The following is a 21,170-nucleotide window of genomic DNA, read 5'->3' on the forward strand; positions in this document are numbered from 1 at the left end:
CTGGAGCTGACAGCCCTGCTCCTCAGAGCCTGAGCCTCTTCGGTTTCTGCCTTGGTCTGATGGCTCTTTGGATTTCTCGTCCCAGCGGTTTTGTCATGATGACAGCGTGGCAGTTGTTTAGGCTTAGTTCTCTTCTTTTTCTCAGCACCTCCCTTTGTATACTTGAGAACATATATTTGTATATTATTATTGAGGGCTAATTTGATAAATACCTAAAGCCTTAAAAGTAGGTAGCTTTGGGTTCTTCTTTTTAGTTCCTTGTGCTAAAAAAAAAAAAAAATTTGAATGATGCAAAGATTACTTATAAAATTCGAGAAGGCTTAGCCCCAGAATACCCAGGCCTAGGATGGAAAGCGAGAAGAACCCTCAGGTTGCCTCATTTGACACTTTGCCGATAAAGAACCCGAGGCCTGGAGCAATGGGGTTACTGTCAGAGGACAAGCACTAGAGCTGGAGCTTGCCTCTAGGCTTTTCTGCTGTCTCTTGTCCATTTTCTAAGAAAATGTTGAATCTTGATCTCATTTGAGGGGAATGGTAAAGTCTTAGATGAGGCGACTGTTATACTCATGCAGATGCAGCCTTGCTTAGGAGATGGTGTAGAATGGAAGGCCAGCTGCCTTTCAGCTCTTCTGGATCTTAACTAATGCTTTTTCTTTGTAAAAACATCTGCTAAATTATATTGTTTTTAATCTGATAAGGTTTTACATAGGAAGCTTGATTTGAATTTTTTAACTCCTAAGTATTTACCTACCAGAAATCAAGCAGTTACTTAATGTAGGTTTCAGTCCAAACTATAAAACAAGAGTTGATGGAGTTCCCATCAACTGGGTGGGAACGAATGGCTGAGTGGTTAACGAATCCTACTAGGAATCTTGAGGTTGCAGGTTCGATCCCTGGCCTCGCTCGGTGGGTTAAGGATCCGGTGTTGCTGTGAGCTGTGGTGTAGGTTGCAGATGTGGCTTGGCTGTGGTGTTGCTGTGGCTGCAGCTTAGGCCAGTGGCTACGGCTCTGATTAGACCCCTAGCCTGGGAACCTCCATATGCCGCAGGAACGACCCTAGAAAATAGAAAAAAAAAGAGTTAAAGATGAGGGCCGAAAATAGTTGAGGCCGGGCTATTGTGTCAGGGAAGCCTCAAAAATGCTGTTCTTGGGGGGTGGGGGGAAGAACTCAAGTTTTCATTTGATTCCCATGTTCAAAAATAAACTTTATTTTAAAATGTCATTTTAATGGCTTTGCCCTATATTTTTAGATCTCTAGTCTTTATTGGCATCCAGAGAACCAGAATTTGAAGTGATGATTTTATGGTGATGGTGCTTCTGCCACATGTGCTGTGATGACGGCAGAATCACTGTGCCATTTGTGACAGGGCGACTTGGGATGGGCACACGCTGACCACTCTGCTGCCACACCTGCTTCCCAGAGGCTCTGGGGGAAACAGGCTAATGGGGCGGCGTCCCCGACTGGCCAGCCCTCAGTGCTAGGAGCCCCCACAGCGCAGGGGCAGGCAATGCAGAGGTGCCCTTGGCTGCTTTGTTCCCCTAATGCTCCTTTCGTTGGTAATTTTGTACAAACCATGCAGTAGGCTAGTCCAGTCCATTTTGGTCTGATCTTTTTTGCTTCCAGTATGATGAGTGTTCCCACAGTGGTTTTCAGAGTCCTAGTGTTGAGGTATTAATTTCTACTGCGGGAAAAAAAAGGGGAAAACAGGTTCCAGGGTCAAAGAAATTTGGCAAACAATATATCTTGTTTTTTTTGAAGGCTACATCTGTTTGGAAGATTGAGTATACAAAAGAACCAAGACTCTGAGAAGTCTTGTATTAAAAGAACCACTGAATTGTATTTAATCCAATGATTTTTCAAGTATTGCTTTCAAATAGAATGAGGCGGCCACCTTCTGGGAGGTAGTTTTAGAAGTTGTAATAGACAAAATCTGGGATGCAGCGCCCATTCTCCGGGGTGTCTGCACGGTGTCACGAAAGCTGAAGACATCGTTTGTTCATTGCCACTGTCACTCATGGTGGCCCCAGGGCTCCCACTTAAATTGGTGCCCTTCTGCCAGCTTGGTGGTGTGAGCTAAACGCGTGCTCAAGACTGTTGTTCTCATCTACAGAGGCCTACCCCCTTGCTCAGTTCTGCTTCTCCAGAGAAGCCTCTTTCTTCCTCCCCTCCCTCAGTCTGGGGGGGCTTGGCCGGGAGGGGACTTACTGCTAAGCACACGGCACTCTCGTTCTGACCTCAGCAGTGTCACGCGGATTTGGTGGTTTGCGTCCACGGCAGCCAGCGAGGCTCCTACGTGGTCCTCTCAGCGGCTAGTTGCTAAGCCACCTGCTGGTCTCCCTTGGGCTCCTCCAGCTGTTGTCCCTTTAGCGCTGCCTTCTTCCTGGTCACGGCCCCCTGCTGCCTCTGCCTTTTTAACCACATCGCTGCTTCCTTCAGAGAACTGGGGGTGGAACTCTGTCAGGCCTGATTTTTCTTTCTTGAGTATCAGCCCCTTAACCACAAAGATCGTCAGTCGTGCCTCGGCTTCTCGAGTCTCCCACGCCAGTCCAGGCCAGCCTATCCCTTCCCAGAGCCATCGCAGTGGCCTCCCCATTGGTCACTGCCTGGTCCTCTCCCCTACAGCTTACAGCTTCTCTGTCACCCTCCAGCCGAACACCAGTCAGCGCCTGCAAGTCTGAGCTCCCCGCCTGGAGGGTCCTCAGGACCTGCCCCCAACCCAACCAGGTCCACTGGCCACTCTCGAGGGCTTGTTTCTGGGCAGCTCTCGCTGTCTGCCAAACGCCTCCATGGCCTTGGGCAGGTGCTGCCTGGGGGAGGATGGGGCACAGTCACCCTGCCCCGACGGCCCCGCGGTTCCCTCCCAGGCTCACGTGCAGCCTCCCAAGAGCCCAATGGTGCCAAGAATTAAGGCCAAGTGCTGAGAGGTTGAAGGGGGTTGTCTTGATTTGACTTTCTCCTGCTTTCATCCCTGCTCCTAGGTGTGACTGGAACTTAACCCTTTAAGTAGCTAGGGCACGTTTCATAAATTACAGAGCCCTGAATCTGTCGCCAGTAGTGACCCTATTTTCTTTCTCGTAGCAGTTGCAACCCTGGTTTCAGACTAATGCCAGTTACACTTTTTTCCAGGATCCCTACGGTGTGGCTGTGGGCGGGGCGGTGGGACACTGCTTATGCACCGGACTGGCAGTGATTGGAGGAAGAATGGTAGCCCAGAAAATCTCTGTCAGAACTGGTGAGTCTTTGTCATTAATTTTAACTTTCAGAATCACTGAGGATAGAAAAAGCCTTTCTTTTGAAGCAGACTCAGTCTTTGTTAAGATAATCTCAGACATGGACTGCTTTCCAGACAGGTGGAGGTTAAGAAAATACAACATCATGTAAAGGCATTGCTAGAGCCATAGTAGCTTTTTGTCCACATGTTAATAAAGTCAGTGAAACAATCACATGGAAATATGAGAATTAGCTTTGAAAATGTCTTAAAAGAATCATCGGTGGAAACCATAGTCATTGATTCTGATGAAAATTTCCTATGTAGCCAATAGATCTTAAAGATGGAAGAACAACACTCTCTGCTGGTCAGAAGTTGAAAATTCTCCTTTATAGCTGGGTTTTTAATGAGTTCTGTTGCTTCTGTTATTAAAACAGTGCTGGGGAGTAAACTGATTCTTAACTGTTCAGAGTTGGGCATGCTAAGTATTTTGCTTTGGAAATGAGACTTTAAGTGTTTTTGAAGAGTAATAGGTAACATTCTGGCATAATTTATAGAGGACTTTTGCCTTAAGCTTTTTTCTGTTCTCTTACAGTGACAATCATAGGAGGCATCGTATTTTTGGCGTTTGCATTTTCTGCACTATTTATAAGTCCGGATTCTGGTTTTTAACAAGCTATTTTCCTTTGTATTTTAGTTTTAAGATAGGTAACTCGATGTACATATGTATATTATAACTAAAAGTGGTGGAAAACACTGTATTTTGTAGCATCAATTTGTGAGTTTGACCCATTTAATGAAAGTATTATGTCCCAAAGAAATAATCACTGATTTTATTTGCAACATGAATTTTTAAAAGAAACCTGTTATCTAAAGCGTGGATTTTTTTCTTCCTCCAGCACAATTAGGTTAACATGGTCTGCATTTTTCAAGTTTTTGGTTCGGGCGAGGGGTGGGCAGTGGACAGAGCCACTGGGCATTGGGGTCTGTCTGCACTAGATTTGCTTTCAGCTGACCCATTTTTAAGGAATTTACCATTCTTCTCCTGCATCACTGAGGTGCTTTAAGTGGTTTACCTTAATTTTTCTTGGGGGAAGAATGAATGAATTTCTCTTTTAAAGTATTTTCTGGAATTGGTAAGCAGTGATTTAATCAGAAGTCTTTTCAGAAAGTATTACTGTTGATAACATGATAAGATTTGTTTGCCAGGTCCAGTCTTCCTCTTTTTAATTGGGTAGGAAACCCAATATAATAACAGTCAATATTTGACCATGCGGACTTACCAAATTAAAAGAGAATACTATGAGTGTATTCATATTTTTTCTATATTGAATAGAAAAATGTAACAGACACAACAGAAATAAAAGTGATATGACCCATGCTGGTTTTTCCATGTGTGTCATGTGAGTTCATAACTTTGCAGTCTGTCAAAGCCATCTTAATATTTATAGACCAGTTTCTAAAGTGGATACAAAGAACAGAGCCTAACATTGTTCTAAGCACTGTCTTAACCTTCACACCATTTTGTGAAGGAGAAGGTATCTAAGAGAAGTTAAAAAGTAACTAACCCAGGCTTACATGGTAGAGCAGGAGGTCAAACCAGACAGGTTAGTCTCTATTAGATTAGAGACTAATCAGTGATTATGGTCAAGGCTGTCTTACTTTATTGTGGCAACTTGAGAAATCACTAGCATTTGAAAATCAGAATATTCTAACTTGAATGCTAATTATATTCCATCCAGACAGCATAACTGCCTTCTCCCAGCCTGATACGTTCTGTTGCCATAGGCAGTAACACTGCTGTCAGCTGCAGGTTTGATCCTTGGCCTTGCCCTGTGGGTTAAGGATCCCACGTTGCTGTGGCTGTGGTGTGGGCTGGCTGCTGTAGTTCTGATTCAACCCCTAGCCTGGCAACTTTATATGCAGCACTAGCAGCCCTAAAAAGACAAAAAAAAAAAGAAAGTCATTTTTTAAGAAACTTTAGGAAGTTCTCTACCATGGAAAGTATGTATTACAGGGTGAAAAACAAAACATCCATAGGAATAAAGCAGCGTTAAGTCTCCACACTACACTGTCATTTTCTGCAGTGAAGTGCCCATAATCCTTCGAGGAATTTTACATCCTTTTTTGTCCTTGTTAGCAAGTAGCTAGTATCACAGGCGGCCTGGTCCCAGCATTGGAGGCGCAGGGCTAAAGTTAAGGTGACAGCACAGCTTCCCGAGGCCCCACCACCTCAGAACTGGATCCAACTCCTCAGAGAACTTGGCAGCACAGACCTTAGCTACCAGGTAAAAACTGCTGATACAATCCTACTCCACTGCTGAATAAAGGAAAGGAAATGGTCATGGGTAGTGATTTTAAAATATTTAATATTCTTCAAAATCCAAAATAATGTGGTTCTTACAAGTTATGTACCACACGAAGCAGGTATTATTTTGAGAAACGCAGGGGATCCTGGAAAACAGCACTGAGGTATTTATTTTTAAAACTGTACAAGGAGAGACAGTCTAAATTTAGTCATTTTACATTTTACAAAAGAAACTCAAATGCTCCTGCTTGGCTCTTTTGCTGTCATTTTAGGTTCTGAAAACATTACAAGAGTCTGTGGGAAAGAGCAGTATAATAGTACATGTAGTTTAAAACTGCACATCATCACCTGGAAAAATGATGCTACAGCAAGAGCCTGAGTGGAGGCAGGCTGGTAACACGTGTACTTCTTCTCAAAGGGCAGCTGTGAGAAGCAGGTGCGCCAATTGTAACACCAAATTAAAATAGCAATATTGGTAACAAAATGATCCACATTTTATACAGTATCCCATTTCCAAACACAGCTCATGAAAATCAGGAGAACCTAAAATAGCACCGTTGAAACCAGTCACTATCCCATCGTGCTTCTGTGCAGTTCAGGATCGGGTTGAAGATGTTACTTGGAAACTGTCAGTCTTGTTTTCGCAGATCAATTTGGATTTCAACTGAATGCTTGCTTTAGGAAAACTAGGTATTCTTACCTAGTATCGGTCAGCCACGTATATGTAGCTCCACCCTTTCTGGAGGAAGGACAGGCTCTAATTTTAACTGAGAAACCAAACCAAGCATTAAGGACCCATCAGTGTCAAGAGGAAGCACACTAAGAACCACACAGAACACTGGAAAGAGTGGTATCTGTTTTCACAACTACCACCTGATGTTAACAATGAAAAATTTACAGGAATAAACTTTTTTGCCCTAACTGGTTTCAATACAGCACTGAATTTAACTCGTCTTTGGGCTTCAGTCTCTACATAATGTGCAAAAGGCTACACCAAGGGCTGTCCCCAACTTACCCACAACAAGACACATTCAGGACAATTCTAGGATGTCGGTGACAGCTGTTCTGGCTGACATCTATGAAGGAAGAGATGTTTCCTAGCCAAATTTATTTCTTCTTGATGATGATAGCCTAGTTACATAATACATCAATCTGAATACAGCTTTTCCTACATTTTAACTCTTTAGTACTCGCACAACCATTGCCAGCAGTGGATCTGGACCAGTACCAGCCAACTCAAAACACATCATAAAACATCTGAATGGCATTTTTAAAATGATGTCAGTTTGTTTCCTCAGAAATTTAAATGCATAATCTGAAAACATCACATCTTCAATTTAGTCCTTAGGGTGAAGAAATATTTTTTACATCATTAAATCCAACTTGTGGTTGATACATTTTAACTACCATTCTCTAAAGGATCCCAAAGCTAGTGTGTGCTCTGTACCTGGCCTGTGGGACTCAAAAGCTCTGGGCGCCCTAAGGAGTTGAATTCTGTTCTAATGCAGACCTGCACAAGTGCCCTCAAATGTCTAGGTTCCAAATGGTCCAACCCTGCTTTGTTGGACCGTGTGCCATGTATGAAGGTTTGGTTTGGCTTTTGTTTTTAAAGGACCAAGCAACACGACACTATAAAGACAGGAAACTTTTTTGCAGGCAAGTTTGCAGTGTGCGTACACCATTCCACTTGTATTTAAGGACTTCAGATGAACTTGAAATTAATACAGATATGATAGTGATGGCCATTAGAAGATGCTGATTGTTTTAATAATATGTTCCCAGATGGGTGAAACAGGGAACATTTGCCATGGCTTCTGTCACACTGGCCTCTGGCTGTGTTGGGAAAGCTACCATATAAAAATGCCCATAAAATAGAAAAGGCAGCAAGTGAAACCAGAAAAAGGCTGGAGCTAAATGAAGCAGATTTGAAAGGAGTTACCTTTACTTTCTCTGAGCTAAGTTGAGAAACACATGGGCACCTGGATTGGGCTCCACTGCTGCCCTGAACACACATGGATGGCCACGGAGAAGTGTCCCCAGCCCAGGGACATGGCCACAGAGGGGCGTCACCAGCCCAGGGACAGCCCCAGGTAAGGAGAGCCGGTCCTCTAAGGAGAAGTACAAGGCAGAACAAAACAAACCACGATTAAATACATGACACTGTGAAATAACTCTGATGAGAAAACAGAACACAAAGATATTTAAAAATATAAATAAATATATTTAGCCATTTTTATTCAAGAAACCCAGAGAACTGCTCTCAAAGCAATTGCTTCTTTAAAAACCACTTTCTAAATTCTCTCATAAATACTATTTTGATTGTCACTTAATGCAGCACCTCAGTGTTTGCTGGTGGTGGTGATGGAATTTTACTTAATGACATCTCTTCATAAACTACATTCTATTTCACTAAAGAACGTTTCCATAGGAAAGCCCAGGCAGCTTACAAAACATAGTTACTCAAAAACAACCTGCAAAGTATTGTTTTATTTAAGAAAAACAAGGAATGTAGTGTTAAATTATGACATGGGGAAAAAAGTATGCAAAACAGTCACATGGAAAGAAACTTAGTTTTTCATGATCCACGTTTACTTAATTTCTGTGAGCTGTTCAATACTGTTTTAAATATCCTGAATTAATAGCTATACCAACAAAATCCATCCCCAGTGTTTCCACAGGAGATGTTAAGACCAATTTTTTCCTGTTTTTTTCAACGAAAGTAGTCTTTCTAAAGTCATTTTTGTGCAAAAATGTTACAAGAGCAATTCAAATGGCAACACTGAAACGACATGCCAACATTTCAGCGCACATTTAAAACACCCAGAGTAATTCTTGAAATTATTATATTCTAAAATCTTACTACCAACCACTTTAGGATAGTTGTACACATCTATTCACACTGATGCAGTTTTCCCAGACCTTTGAAAACAAACAGGCTCAATGGTCTCTTTTGGTGTCCACACAATAGATAGGCAGCATAGGTTTACAATAGTGTCTGAACAGAACCAGGCATCTACAGTCTCAACTCCCTCACATTCAAGACAAAAGTCCAAGTTCATTTGGCTACCTTGCAGTCACTCCTCTAAACCTACTATGGTTCACTGGATCTAAACATTTCTCAGAAATGTCATTTAAAATTTTCATCTAAGTGATGATTTGGGGACCCTTCAGAAATGGTAATATCTAAGATAATAAGCTTTATCAAAATGAATAATTACAATAAAGTGCTTGTTACCTTTTAAAATGATGCTCTTAGACTGTGGTGTGCTGTTTGCGAAGTGTGTGCGATTCCTATAGGAAGGATCCCCGGGCATGAGAGTCGGGGCTTCTCACCTGTCTCAGGAGCAGCAGCACTGGCTGGGGGCTGGGGCTGGCCGCAGCCCCAGTGCGGAGGCTATGCTAATGCTATATGGCAAAGGGGACCTGGATTCCAGGGCAGGAGGCGTGCGAAGGGTTCCTACTGTATTGAGTTATATACAAATATATTAAATATGCTATAAAAATAGTCAGCTCTTTTCCTTTGCTATTATTCAGAAGCTCCTTTTAGAAGAATGCTTACCCGCCCCAAACAAAAGACTTGTTTCCAATCACGATAAAAATGGCAAGTGCCTTATGTGCTGTTTCCTTCCCTCCGTTTAAACATTCCAGTCAGCTTATTCCTGGCTAGACTCAGCAATAACAACATCCAGTGTTTCCACCTCTTCCAACACTGACTCCTGAGGAACTGAGAACAGGGGCACAGATATTGGAAGGGTTATGGACTTGAGTGAGTTTACACAAATATTTGTCAATAAACTTCTGATCACTAAAGAAATAGGAAAAAAAAAGTAGAAATGAGCAAAACTACAGCAAAATGCTATTTGTAGCCCACTTTAAAAAAGTTTACCTCAATGTAGTGGAAACATTTTAAAACATGCTGAGTAGTATCCAGTTTAAACTAATTCTCACCTGTCTGTAGGGCAGGCAAACAGCTGCCAGAAAGGCCCCTTCCGAAGGCTTCCTGAGCAAAGGTTCATCTCCTTTCACCACACAGAGACCCCAGCAGAGCTGCCCTGCCTGGGGCCTGGCTCACACAGATGGCTTTAAGGCAATTACTGAAGAACTCAAATAACATCTTGACTACCCTGCACTGAGTATCCTCTGACACACTCCTCAAAGTCACTGGCATCCTCTGACTAGTACATTCCTAAACCACGTTGAAGTGATAACGCAAAGCACAGGACTCCAATTACCCCCTCAACTCAGGACAGAGCTGGGAGACGACTGACTGGACTGACTGACTTGTAGCCCTCATCCCCATGTTTACTGTTCTGCAAATATTTTCACTGAAATGAAGTACTCGAGGGTCTTGGTTCTGGTCTGACAACTTCTGGCAGCAACTTCATGAAGCCTTGTAGTGCTCACTGGTAGTTGTTAAAACCCAGTGCCCACACAGTGCAAAGAAGATAACTGCAGGACAGCCAACAGCTACCGCCCAGAACAGTGATACTGTGGTTTTTTTTTTGTTTGTTTTTTTTTTTTTAAGAAAAGCTGAATGTCTATGAGAATAAAGCAGAGGGAAGTAAGATTTTTAAGTAACTGAAAGGTGCTCCTATTTGGTATTTTTTCATGACTTAGATTGGGAATTTTAATGAACAACTTTGGCTACAGAAATGAATGAAATCAGGCAGCAGCTGGGTCTTCATTGACACCTCCAGTCTCCACCTGTGGGGGTGTGAGGGGGAGCTCTGTAACCAGAGGGCCAGGGGAACAGGAGGAAGAAAGCCATGCGAAGAGGCAAAAAAAGCAAAGCGGCTAGCTGCTCTTCAAAACGCAGCAACCAGGTCTAAGCAAGAACAAACACAAAATAACCTGTCCCGAGGAACAACAAGAATTATAAAGCAAACTCCTGTCTAATTTTCTTCCCTAGTATTGTGAGGATGACAATACTCAAAAGGTCTGGCAGAGGAGACGGTGAACCAACCGTCTAGAGGTAGGTTTACCTCGTGGCTTGGCTTATGCTTGGCGTGTGTTGACCTGAACACGGTGCTCACGGCTCCAGCTTTCTTTTTACCTACGGGACTCAGGAGACACTGGGGGATTTAACAGTTCTTCGTGTCGCTTGTGTGCTGAATCTGCATCACTGCATACCACCACTAAGCAAACGAGGCACAACCCAGAAACACACGGAGAGGCATAGGTAAGAGGCGACTCGAAGGGGGAAAGGCTGCTGTGTGTGTCTGTGGCAGCCGTGTGTCCACGTGCGAATACGCACAAAGCACATGCTCACTTTGACTCTAGCCTTGACATTCATGAGAAAGTCAACACCCTCTTTCAATGATCACTTAGCTAGAAGAGGAGTCCTTGATATGTAATTACTGACTGGCATCTAGTGACACTCCTTTTATAGAGAGTAGGTACCAACTTTCTTTGGTCGTTTTCTTTTCAGCATTAATTTTCTAGTTTAAGTGTGGCCAGGTATGGTTTCCCACAGAAAGACAAAGTCCATCCCTTAAGGTTAATAGTAAAGCTGAGGACAGAAAAGTCTTAATGGACTGACACCCTCCCCACTCCGCTGTTATGCAGCAACTCCATATTAGGTTATTTTCATTGTTCAAAACCTTTTCTGCTTAACAACCTTAATTCTGTCATACATTCTCTTTTAAGGTCAGTTTTGATTTATTACGGCTTGCTTTAGTAAGCTTGCCTTTCCTCAATCATTTTTGATATTCTAATAAGATAGTTTCCCATTAATTTTTCTTTGTTCTGTAATTATAATTATTAGTACCATAAAATATATAATTTTTGTAATGTATGCAGTTCTGGTTGGAACTTACTACCTGTATAATATGATACTGCCGCCAGCTGAAATCTTAGTTCACGTTTATGAAGCATGTGAGCTAAAATATTCTAGGGTTGCAGTGAAGAGAAAGCCAATTTCTACTTCTTTTTTCTTTGTAGGATGTTAAGGTCATACTGAGCAAATAGTTACTAGTAATTTCTAAATGATTACACAGCTTTAAGAAAAATGCTGATTTAGGAAAATAATTTTGTGATCATATGAATAACTCCGAGAGTGTCATTAGGATGTCACCTTTTATTTCAAAATTCCTTGAACCTCTAAACTAAGAGGCTCAAACAGTCTTCACAGGAACTTAATGGCACTGACATCCACATGCTATTAAAAATGTACTAAGATTTCCAAACTGCTACTGAAACCAGACAATGAGTTCAAGATGGTGAATTCTCACCTGAATCAAAATCAAGGCACTATGGGTTTTTTTTTTCCGCTCAAATAACCCTGAATCATATCTAAAAGAAGCATTAAAACTGTGAAGAATAAAAAGATTCCAACAAATCCTAAAAGTTAAAATTCCCACCAGTGAGAATGCTAAAAAGTGCCTAAAATATTTTGTGTGCAAATTTTACTCTTCTAACTGAAACATTCTTGAAATTACTTTCAGGCTTGTTGAAAACCATTTACACAACTATTTCCACTATAAACTAGATCAAAATATGTGATCAAACCTCCCAACTATCTGAAAACAGTGCAAATCCTATTTGCAAACATAATTGAAAAATAATGAAACGAGGGATATTTCTGAGTAACTTGAAGATCCTGTTTCAAATCATTTAACCTGAAAAAACATCCATCCCCAGCAGCACATCACACCTCCCTGAACAAACTGAGACGTCGCAGCCAAAGCAGGAACAGAAAGCCCTGTGCCAGGGACAACACACCCAACACGACTGTGCTGCGAACAGGAGGGGAGACAGAGGCTCTATCAGTTTGCATGAGGCATCAGAATCTAGGGAAATGTACGCACATCTCGGAGGAGACAATCTCTGCATGCAGCATACGAAATGTTTTGCTTTCTGTCCTTTTATCCAGACATATACATACTATTGTTTTTACAGCATCTGTACACAGAGAACGTAAAGCTACACGGCTCTGAAATGAATTATGATTCCATCACGGCCTCACTGTAAGCAAAGCCCTGATGGGGCAGCGCTGCGTCCTCCCACACGTGAACACAGGCACAGAACCACCAAGTCACTGTCAGGGCCTTTCTGATTCACCGCAGGTCACGTTTCATAGCTGAGCTTCTTAACGTTTGGCAACATACTCTTCTTCCAGCAAATGATTTCTGGGCAAGTACAGCAGAGGGAGAACTGGCTGTGGCCCCCCGCCCCCATCCCCTCCCGCTGGCCGCCATCTGACACACACCTGCAGCACGAGGCAGCGTCCTCCCTGCTAACAAACTCCAGGAGCTAGAACACTCAATACTGCAATCTCATGAAACCGCTGGAACTTTCCATCCCATTCTCAGATCATCTGAGCAACTGCAAGGCCCTTCTAGCTGGAGGGCACAGAGGATGCGCCGACACTACTGCGGCTGAACCTTGGAAGGGTCGGTCAGAGCATCAGTCCTGTGCCGACTCAGCTGCTGCTGCTGCTGCTGGTGTGACTGAGGGAAAGGGCTCTGCTGCAGGGGAAATGCAGCAGAGAGGATCAGCTGAGCTGAGGGGCTCCCCCGGAGCAACCTGGAAGTCTGAACACACAAATGGATTAGGCATCACCATGGGACCACCAGACACACCGGCCACACTGAGAGCTACTCAAGCTACCCACTCTCCACAGGGACAAGATCTGTCCCAAAGTTTTGCTTTCTCATGTAAAAATAATGTTTTGTAAAATGCTTATGAGGCTTTCCTTTTTTTTTTTTTTTTTGTCTTTTGTCTTTTTAGGGCCACACTCATGGCATACAGAGGTTCCCAGGCCAGGGGTCGAATCAGAGCCGCACCTGCCGGCCTACACCTCAGCTACAGTTACACGGGATCTGAGCCACTTCTGCGACCTACACCACAGCTCATGGCAACTCGGGATCCTTAACCCACTGAATGAAGCCAGGGATGGAACCCATATCCTCATGGAGACTGGTCAGGTTCTTAACCCACCGAGCACAACGGGAACTCACTTTTGTTGGTGTTTTTTTTGGGTGGGGGAGAGCTCAGTCACAAAATAAGGATACTCACAGTACCTCCCACACTGGGCTTTTATAAAGATTACATATTTACATTACTATTATTTAAAAGTACCATAAAAATGAGGGCAAAACTAGAGACTTATGTCCTATATAGTGTGTGAAGTAACACAGGAAAAAACAAAACAGGGCACACAGTCTGAAGTCAGGAGCCCTGGATTTGAGTCTTGCTCTTGCTCTGGCCCTTTCTCAGCTGTGTGGCCTTTGACAAAAATCAACAATGTGTGCGCCTCAGTTTCTTTTGCCTAATTTCTCTTGGAGATATAAAGGAGACAAGCCAAAAGAAAGTGGATTTTTAAAATGAAAGTCTTTCCTCACCACTGACAATCTATCTGGATGCACCTGTGATGGGGGATGTCTGCAAATGTCTATGAAGGACACTTTTGCATGTATGCACATGCACACACACACGCAAACAGATCTTTGAATCTTAGAGGTGATAAGCTTTGCTAAAGAACTGAGAACTTTTCTTTTTCTCTTTGTTATTAGGAAAAGCTTTTGTAAGATAAAGAACTCAGGGTATTTATAACCTACAAGGGAGGTACGTTTTGGAACTAGGAGTTATTACATCATCAGGAAAGACAATTTGTGTATTTCTCTTTCTATATGAGTGTATTTCCAAAGGGTATTGCCTATATTATTTCTTTAGTGGTCCCGAGTCTTGGAATTTTTTTTTAAAAGTGGAAGAAAAGAGAACTTCATTCTTTTAAGGTCTCTCCCTCATTCCCTGTGTGACTCAGAACACCGAGAGGGTAAGGCGAATCCCTTCCCTTTCTAAGAGTTTGCTTCCATTTCACTGACTACATTTCCCTTAGATAATAGTGTATAACCTTTTATAAATTCTGGTCATTAATTCATTTCTAACAATAGCTAACTCAGTCATTAATGGCTGCACTATAGGCTTAAGGTCTAAGGGACTGGGCTGTATGACTCTCAGAGATATTTAAGCAACTATCCTGTTTTAGTTTTCAAAAGTCGCCAAGGTAAGAATTATATTTGCATCAGAACACCAATGGTGATATATTAACACTGTGTTTATACAGAATATGAGGATACAGAATAATACTTGAAACTCCTACTCACACGATATCTTGCGTAACTTTAAAAATGAGGATAAAGGAATTCCCATCGTTTGTTTCGTAGTTAATGAATCCAGTTAGGAACCACGAGGTTGCCAGTTCGATCCCTGGCCTTGCTCAGTGGGTTAAGGATCCGGCGTTGCCATGAGCTGTGGTGTAGATTGCAGATGTGGCTTGGATCCCGCGTTGCTGTGGCTCTGGCGTAGGTAGGCGGCTATAGCTCTGATTCGACCCCTAGTCTGGGAACCTCCATATGCCTCGAGTACGGCCCTAGAAAAGGCAAAAAGACAAAAAAAAAAAAAAAAAAAAAAAAAAGAATAAGGCCTGGAGTACCTGCAACGGTGCCAGGCTTAGCCTACACTCAAGACTGCTGCTCTCTTAGGCCGGTAGGGAAAACGCTTGGCTTCCAAATGCCAGAATCTGCACTGTGGGCCCCCAAATGAGAGCACTGAGGGCTATAAATTTATCCTGATTTCCTTGCGAGGGCCCCATTCTAGGTGACTCTGTTCAGTAGCCTTTGGATAAGGAGACTCTGTCTGATACACCCCCATGAGATCTGTGTCTGCACTCTGGTTAATCCCAGTGTCTCACACTCACCAAGAGGTCATAACTGACAGCCAGCCAGGTATGCTGGCTCACACCACACTCAGAGATTTACATGCATCTCTTGGCCATGGGCTATGAACTATTAGCACCTCCACATGACAGATGAGGAAACTGAATTTGAGCAGGTGAAGTGATCCATCAGGTCACACAGCTGGAGGTGCAGCAGTGACTGGATGTCATGGCAGCCTATGCCTCCACAATATTTCTGACAGTAACTTATATCTAAAAATCATTACAAAACTGAATCCAATAAAATCACTTAAGATTATGTCTATGCTATTTTTTATTTATTTTTTAAAATTAATTTTTTTTTTTTGTCTTTTTGCCATTTCTTGGGCCGCTCCCACAGCATATGGAGGCTCCCAGGCTAAGGGTCTAATCAGAGCCATAGCCGCCAGCCTACACCAGAGCCACAGCAACGTGGGATCCGAGCCGAGTCTGCAACCTATACCACAGCTCCCGGCAACGCCGGATCCTTAACCCACTCATCAAGGCCAGGGATCGAATCTGCAACCTCATGGTTCCTAGTCGGATTCGTTAACCACTGAGCCACGAATGGGAACTCCTATACTATTTTTTTAAAAAATCCCTTTCAATACTTCTGCCCTATGGAGAGTATAGCTTTATGGGCCACTAGGGAAAGTAAGAGAAAAAAGAAAAGTGTCTTTGCTGGGATTCCAGCAACTCTAGCCCGAGCCAAGTCTGTGTAAAAGACAATGCCTCACGTGGGCAGGAGGCAGCCACATGTTCCATGCAGCAGTTCAGATAACTGGGTGTCTCCGAGGCAGGGTGAAGTCTTCAAAAGACAGAATAAGAGAAGAAAAAACAGCCAACAAGCTTCCGGTCTTTGTAGAAACTGAACTTGTACAATAACCATTTACGAATTTTTCAGATCATTTACCAAACTACCTATTCATTTAACCCCTCATTTCACTATGTGAAAGTGAACAGGTTTGGGATAGCTTCCCTCAGGAAGAATTACCTGTAAAAACTGCTGCGGTGGCTGAGGCAGCTGAGCCTGAGATGCCTGCTGAACGGAAGGCAGCGGCTGGTCCTGGGAGCTCTGCTGCTGCTGCTGCTGCTGCTGCTGCTGCTGCTGCTGCTGCTGCTGCTGCTGCTGCTGCTGCTGCGGGACTGACAGGGCCTGTGGCTGCTGGTGTGAAGCCACAGCAGGGTAGGCAGTCACCACCGGCCCCATGAGCATGGCGCTTGGCACCATCACAGCCCCACATGCCACGGGAGCAGTGACTAATTTGGTCACAAGTTGCTGACCTTGAGAAAATCTGTTAGGAGGAGAGAGAGAAGGGCTGTCAGGAGGAGAAGGTATACGTGATAAAGGTATACCTTTATGGGCCACCGCATGACAAGTGGAGTTCCTGGGCCAGGGACCACAGCTGCAATCTACACCACACTGTGGCAATGCCCGATCCTTAACCCACTGCGCTGGCCAGGATGGAACCTGCGTCCCAGCGCTAGAGACACTGCTGATCCCAAGGTACCACAGCAGGAACTCCTGTTTCATGTTCCCTTTGGGACACCAGTGAAACAAAAATGCACAGAGCCAGATAAAATGATCACAAACAAAAATTCAAAATTTTTAAAAATACCCTCAGGCAAAAGAATGAAATCTGACCTTTTCACCATATATAAAAATTAAACTGGATTGAAGACCTAAACATAAATGTTAAAACTATGAAATTCTTTTTTTTTTTTTGGCTTTTCTAGGGCCGCACCCGCAGCATATGGAGGTTCCTAGGCTAGGGTCAGAATCAGAGCTGTAGCCGTCGGCCTACACCACAGCTCACGACAACGCCAGATCCTTAACCCACCGAGCGAGGCCAGGGATCAAACCTGCAAGCTCATGGTTTCTAGTCGGATTCATTAACCACTAAGCCACTACATGAACTCCAAAACTATGAAATTCTTAAAAGAAAATATAGACGGAAAGTTTCGTAACATTGGACTGGGCAATAATTGGGGATATGACACTAAAAGCAAGGCAACAAAGGAAAAAATAAATTGGAAAACAAAAATAAAAATTTTTGCATATCAGGAAGTTCCTTCCGTGGCACAGTGGGTTAAGAATCTGACTGCAGTGGCTCAGGTCTCTTCGGAGGTGTGGGTTTGATCCCCTGCCTGGCACAGCGGGTTAAAGGATCCAGCGCTGCCGCAGCTGTAATTGGGGTTCAGTTCCTAGCCCAGGAACTTCCATATGCTGTGGGTTTGGCCATAAAATGAAAAAAAAAAATTTTATGTGTGTATCAAAGAACACTAGCAACACAGTGAAAGGGCAAGTGAGAGAGTGGGAGAAAGTATTAGCAAACCATGTATCTGACAAGGGGTTAATTACTAGAAAAGACAAAGAAACCCTACAACTCAGCAACAATCTGATTAAAAAATGGCCAAGGGTCTTGAAAAGTATTTCTTCAAAGAAGATACACAAATGGTCAATAAACACATGAAAAGATGCTCAACACCACTAATCATCAGGAAACCGCAACTCCAAACCACTATGAGACACCACTTCTCCTCCATTAGGATGGTTACTACCCAAGCCAGAGAGTAACTGTGCTGACAAGGTGTGGAGGGCTGGCATCTGATCACCGTGGATAGGAACGAAGTGGCTCACCTACCAGTACAGCGACTTCAAAAAAATTGAAAATATTAACTACCATGTGATCTAGCAATTCCATTGCTGGGTATACACTCAAAAGAATGGAAAGCAGGGGCTCAGATACTTGGACACCATGGTCACAGCAGCTACTCACAACAGCAAAAGACAGCTGAACAGATCAACAAAACTGTATCTTATAAACATAATTCAAAACCAAATGATACTCTTATCAGCACGTTCTGAGTGCCCTCAGTATATAAATTCATGAAGCAGCACAGTGCTCACTGTGTTCCACTTCACTTATATTCCCCCCCTTCCCTCTTTCATATTCTTTAATAAAAAACAACAAAATAAGGATGCCTCTGAAAGGAACAATTTTATTTCTATCTGCCTTTTCTGTGAGTAAGATGATGTTTGTTTCTAAGCACTGATCACTGATGGTCAGGAAAGAGGTATGACTCCACTGCAGACTTAGCATGATACAACTGCAATGACAAACTGTTTCCAGTACGTCACTGCATTAAACTTAGCATGGACACATACCTTACATGTTCTGCAAGACAAAATAAATCTATTTTCGAATCCATGACAAATCTTAAAAATAAAATAAAATACCGTATTTTACATACTTTAAGACTAAAGTCAGTCAGTCCAAAGAAACAATATTTACAAAGTGACTTAGTCACGGAAGTGCTAAACACTAATTTCTCTGTAATATTAAGAGATTAATTTTTCAATTGCCCAAATGCCCACTGGTAAACTGTGATGAGAGTATTTTATCCGTGTCTGGCACTGAGAGATATTCTGCATCTACTCTGTACCTACACACCCTCTGCCAGCAACACCATCCTGGGCTCCTCGCCACACGCACGCAGCCAGCTGTCTAGGACCAGGCCAGGTATTTCCTTCATAAGGCTTTCCCTGACCACACTCCTCTCTCTCTCTGCTTATCTCAACTCAGAAAACTGCTTTCTCCTTCCTAAAGACCTAGTGACCATTTATCACATCAAATAATACTGATTAGTTTACTTTTCTATGTCTTTTACTAGTGTGATCTTTCTCCTGGGATAAAGCATATGCCATACTCGTCTAAGTAGGTACTCAAATGTTTGCTGAAATGTTCCCCTGGCTCAGAAAGCAGATGTCTACAAATCATTGCTAAATTATGTCCTCCAAAAGGCAGGTCAACATTCAACGTAAATGAGTGTATCCTCAGGCTTTAAAACTCTTTATTTCTGGAGTTCCCGTCGTGGCGCAGTGGTTGACGAGTCCGACTAGGAACCATGAGGTTGCGGGTTCGGTCCCTGCCCTTGCTCAGTGGGTTAACGATCCGGCGTTGCCGTGAGCTGTGGTGTAGGTTGCAGACGCGGCTCGGATCCCGCGTTGCTGTGGCTCTGGCGTAGGCCAGTGGCTACAGCTCCGATTCGACCCCTGGCCTGGGAACCTCCATGTGCCGCGGGAGCGGCCCAAGAAATAACAACCACCACCACAACAAAAGACAAAAAGACAAAAAAAAAAAAAAAAAAAAAAAAAAAACCTCTATATTTCTATGGAACACATTCATGATACTTCCTTTCACAAGCCAGAGCTGGAAGTTAGACTTTTTAACTTGAAGGAACTGAGTTCCAAAGAGAAGCAATGAGTTGGTCCTTGCTCTTACTGCTCCTGCAATCCTGCAGCTTCTTAACTTTCTGGAAATTAATAGGACTTTAATAAAACCTATTACACAGTCTAATACAACAGTAAGCTATTATAAAAGGGGAGCCTCACTTATACTGCACTCGAATAAGTAAAAACAAAAATTATTTAAAATAGGATTTTCAGGTCTATACAAATCCTATAGTTATTGAAAAACACCTTCCTAATATTTGAAAAAGGTATTTCTCCAAATTATCTGTTTCTAAATCAGTTATGGATGACTAAAACAAGTCCTACCTAGTGGATTTTCTACCGTTTAGTAGGCACCAGAGCTCTGAAGTCAGAAACCCAGGTCTGACTCAGACCCCCCACACCCACCCCTGGCTGCCAACTAGCTAGAGGCCCTAGACAAAGTTATTAACAACTCACTTTTTTCTTAACCAAGAAATAAAAGACCCTGACATGCTTTGGTTTTTTTTTTTTGGTTTTTTTCTGTCTTTTTGTCTTTTTCTAGGGCCACACCCGTGGCATATGGAGGTCCCAGGCTAGGAGTTTAATTGGAGCTGTCGCCTCTAGCCTAACCAGAGTCACAGCAACGCCAGATCTGAGCTGTGTCTGCGACCTAGGGCAACGCCAGATCCTTAACCCACTGAGCAAGGCCAGGGATCGAACCCGCACCTTCATGGTTCCTAGTAGGATTCGTTAACCGCTGAGCCATGACGGGAACTCCCCTGTTTTTTAAAATAAGAATTAAATGACATAATATATTTTGAGCACTTAGTACAATACTTAAAACTCAAGGAAATGAGCTACTCTTATTCCCTAACGTGTATAATACTATGGTAGTATGCACCCTAACCAATGCTGCTACACGGGAAACTCATCGGCCTCTGTATTAAAACAATTAAAGTTTTATTGTGATATGGACAAAACCCGTTATAAAACTTGTACAACAGTGTCCCATAAAACTTGGATACTATAGTATTTGTTAGCAAACTTTTGGAGATGAAACAAAATTTGCTGCTACTCTTCTATTAAAAGTCCTTAAACAATGGATACATTCTGTGTTTTTATTTCAAATTCAAGTGTGAGCAACAAATTAAAATCACATTTTTAAAAGTAAATTTATTTTATTATTATTATTTTTTTTATGGCCACACCCATAGCACATGGAAGTTCCTGGGCCAAGGACTGAATGTGAGCCACAGCTGCAGCAACACCAGATCCTTTAACCCAGTGCGCTGGGCCGGGGACTGAACCCAAGCCTCTGCAGCAATCCGAGCCGCTGCAGTTAGGTTCTTACCCCAGTAAGCCACAGCGAGAACTCCATGTACTGTTTCTTCATCCATCAATGTATTTCTCTGGAATGACTAGTGCAAGGTGACACCTACCTCATCTGTCTGTCCTGAGGGAACGCAGCCAGTGCAGCACTCTGGGAACTGTTCTGTGGCATGCTAGATGGAATCTGGACCATGCTGCTGGCCGCCGGCTGAGAAATCACCATGGTGTTGTACAGTGGGGCCGTCAGAGTGCCCTGCGTCTGACTAGGGAGAGATGTCTGTTGACTGTGCCCGCTCAGAACGTTTTGTTGACTCTGCTAGAGAAGAGAAGATTTTACAGATAAATTACCTGAAGAAAATGTATTCAGGAAATAGGCTTCTACTACTCATCGTTCTAACAATAGCTGACTTG

General features: G+C 43.0%; 2 protein-coding genes across 20 annotated transcripts in view; one reads left to right on the plus strand and one right to left on the minus strand.

Moving 5' to 3' along the window:
- Window positions 1–13,052, plus strand: part of TMEM165 (transmembrane protein 165) — a 44,783-nt gene extending 31,731 nt beyond the window's left edge. The window contains exons 5-6 of one of the 2 annotated variants that reach the window (XM_021101337.1): window positions 3,128–3,233; window positions 3,805–13,052. In XM_021101337.1, coding sequence (XP_020956996.1) covers window positions 3,128–3,233; window positions 3,805–3,881 — 183 coding nt within the window. In that variant the 3' untranslated portion in view covers window positions 3,882–13,052. Of the gene's footprint in view, window positions 1–3,127; window positions 3,445–3,804 lie in introns of those variants that run through there. The other variant, XM_021101336.1, reaches the window with a different exon arrangement.
- Window positions 10,023–21,170, minus strand: part of CLOCK (clock circadian regulator) — a 116,870-nt gene continuing 105,722 nt past the window's right edge. For 14 of the 18 annotated variants that reach the window (XM_021101324.1, XM_021101335.1, XM_021101333.1 and 11 more), the window contains 3 exons: window positions 20,870–21,075; window positions 16,209–16,509; window positions 10,023–13,049 (listed from right to left, as the gene is read on the minus strand). In XM_021101324.1, coding sequence (XP_020956983.1) covers window positions 12,885–13,049; window positions 16,209–16,509; window positions 20,870–21,075 — 672 coding nt within the window. In that variant the 3' untranslated portion in view covers window positions 10,023–12,884. The remainder of the gene's footprint in view (window positions 13,050–16,208; window positions 16,510–20,869; window positions 21,076–21,170) is intronic. The other 4 variants (XM_021101329.1, XM_021101326.1, XM_021101330.1 and 1 more) reach the window with 2 other exon arrangements.

The sequence above is a fragment of the Sus scrofa genome, chromosome 8 (assembly GCF_000003025.6).
Source record: "Sus scrofa isolate TJ Tabasco breed Duroc chromosome 8, Sscrofa11.1, whole genome shotgun sequence".
In the NCBI taxonomy this organism is placed as follows: domain Eukaryota; kingdom Metazoa; phylum Chordata; class Mammalia; order Artiodactyla; family Suidae; genus Sus; species Sus scrofa.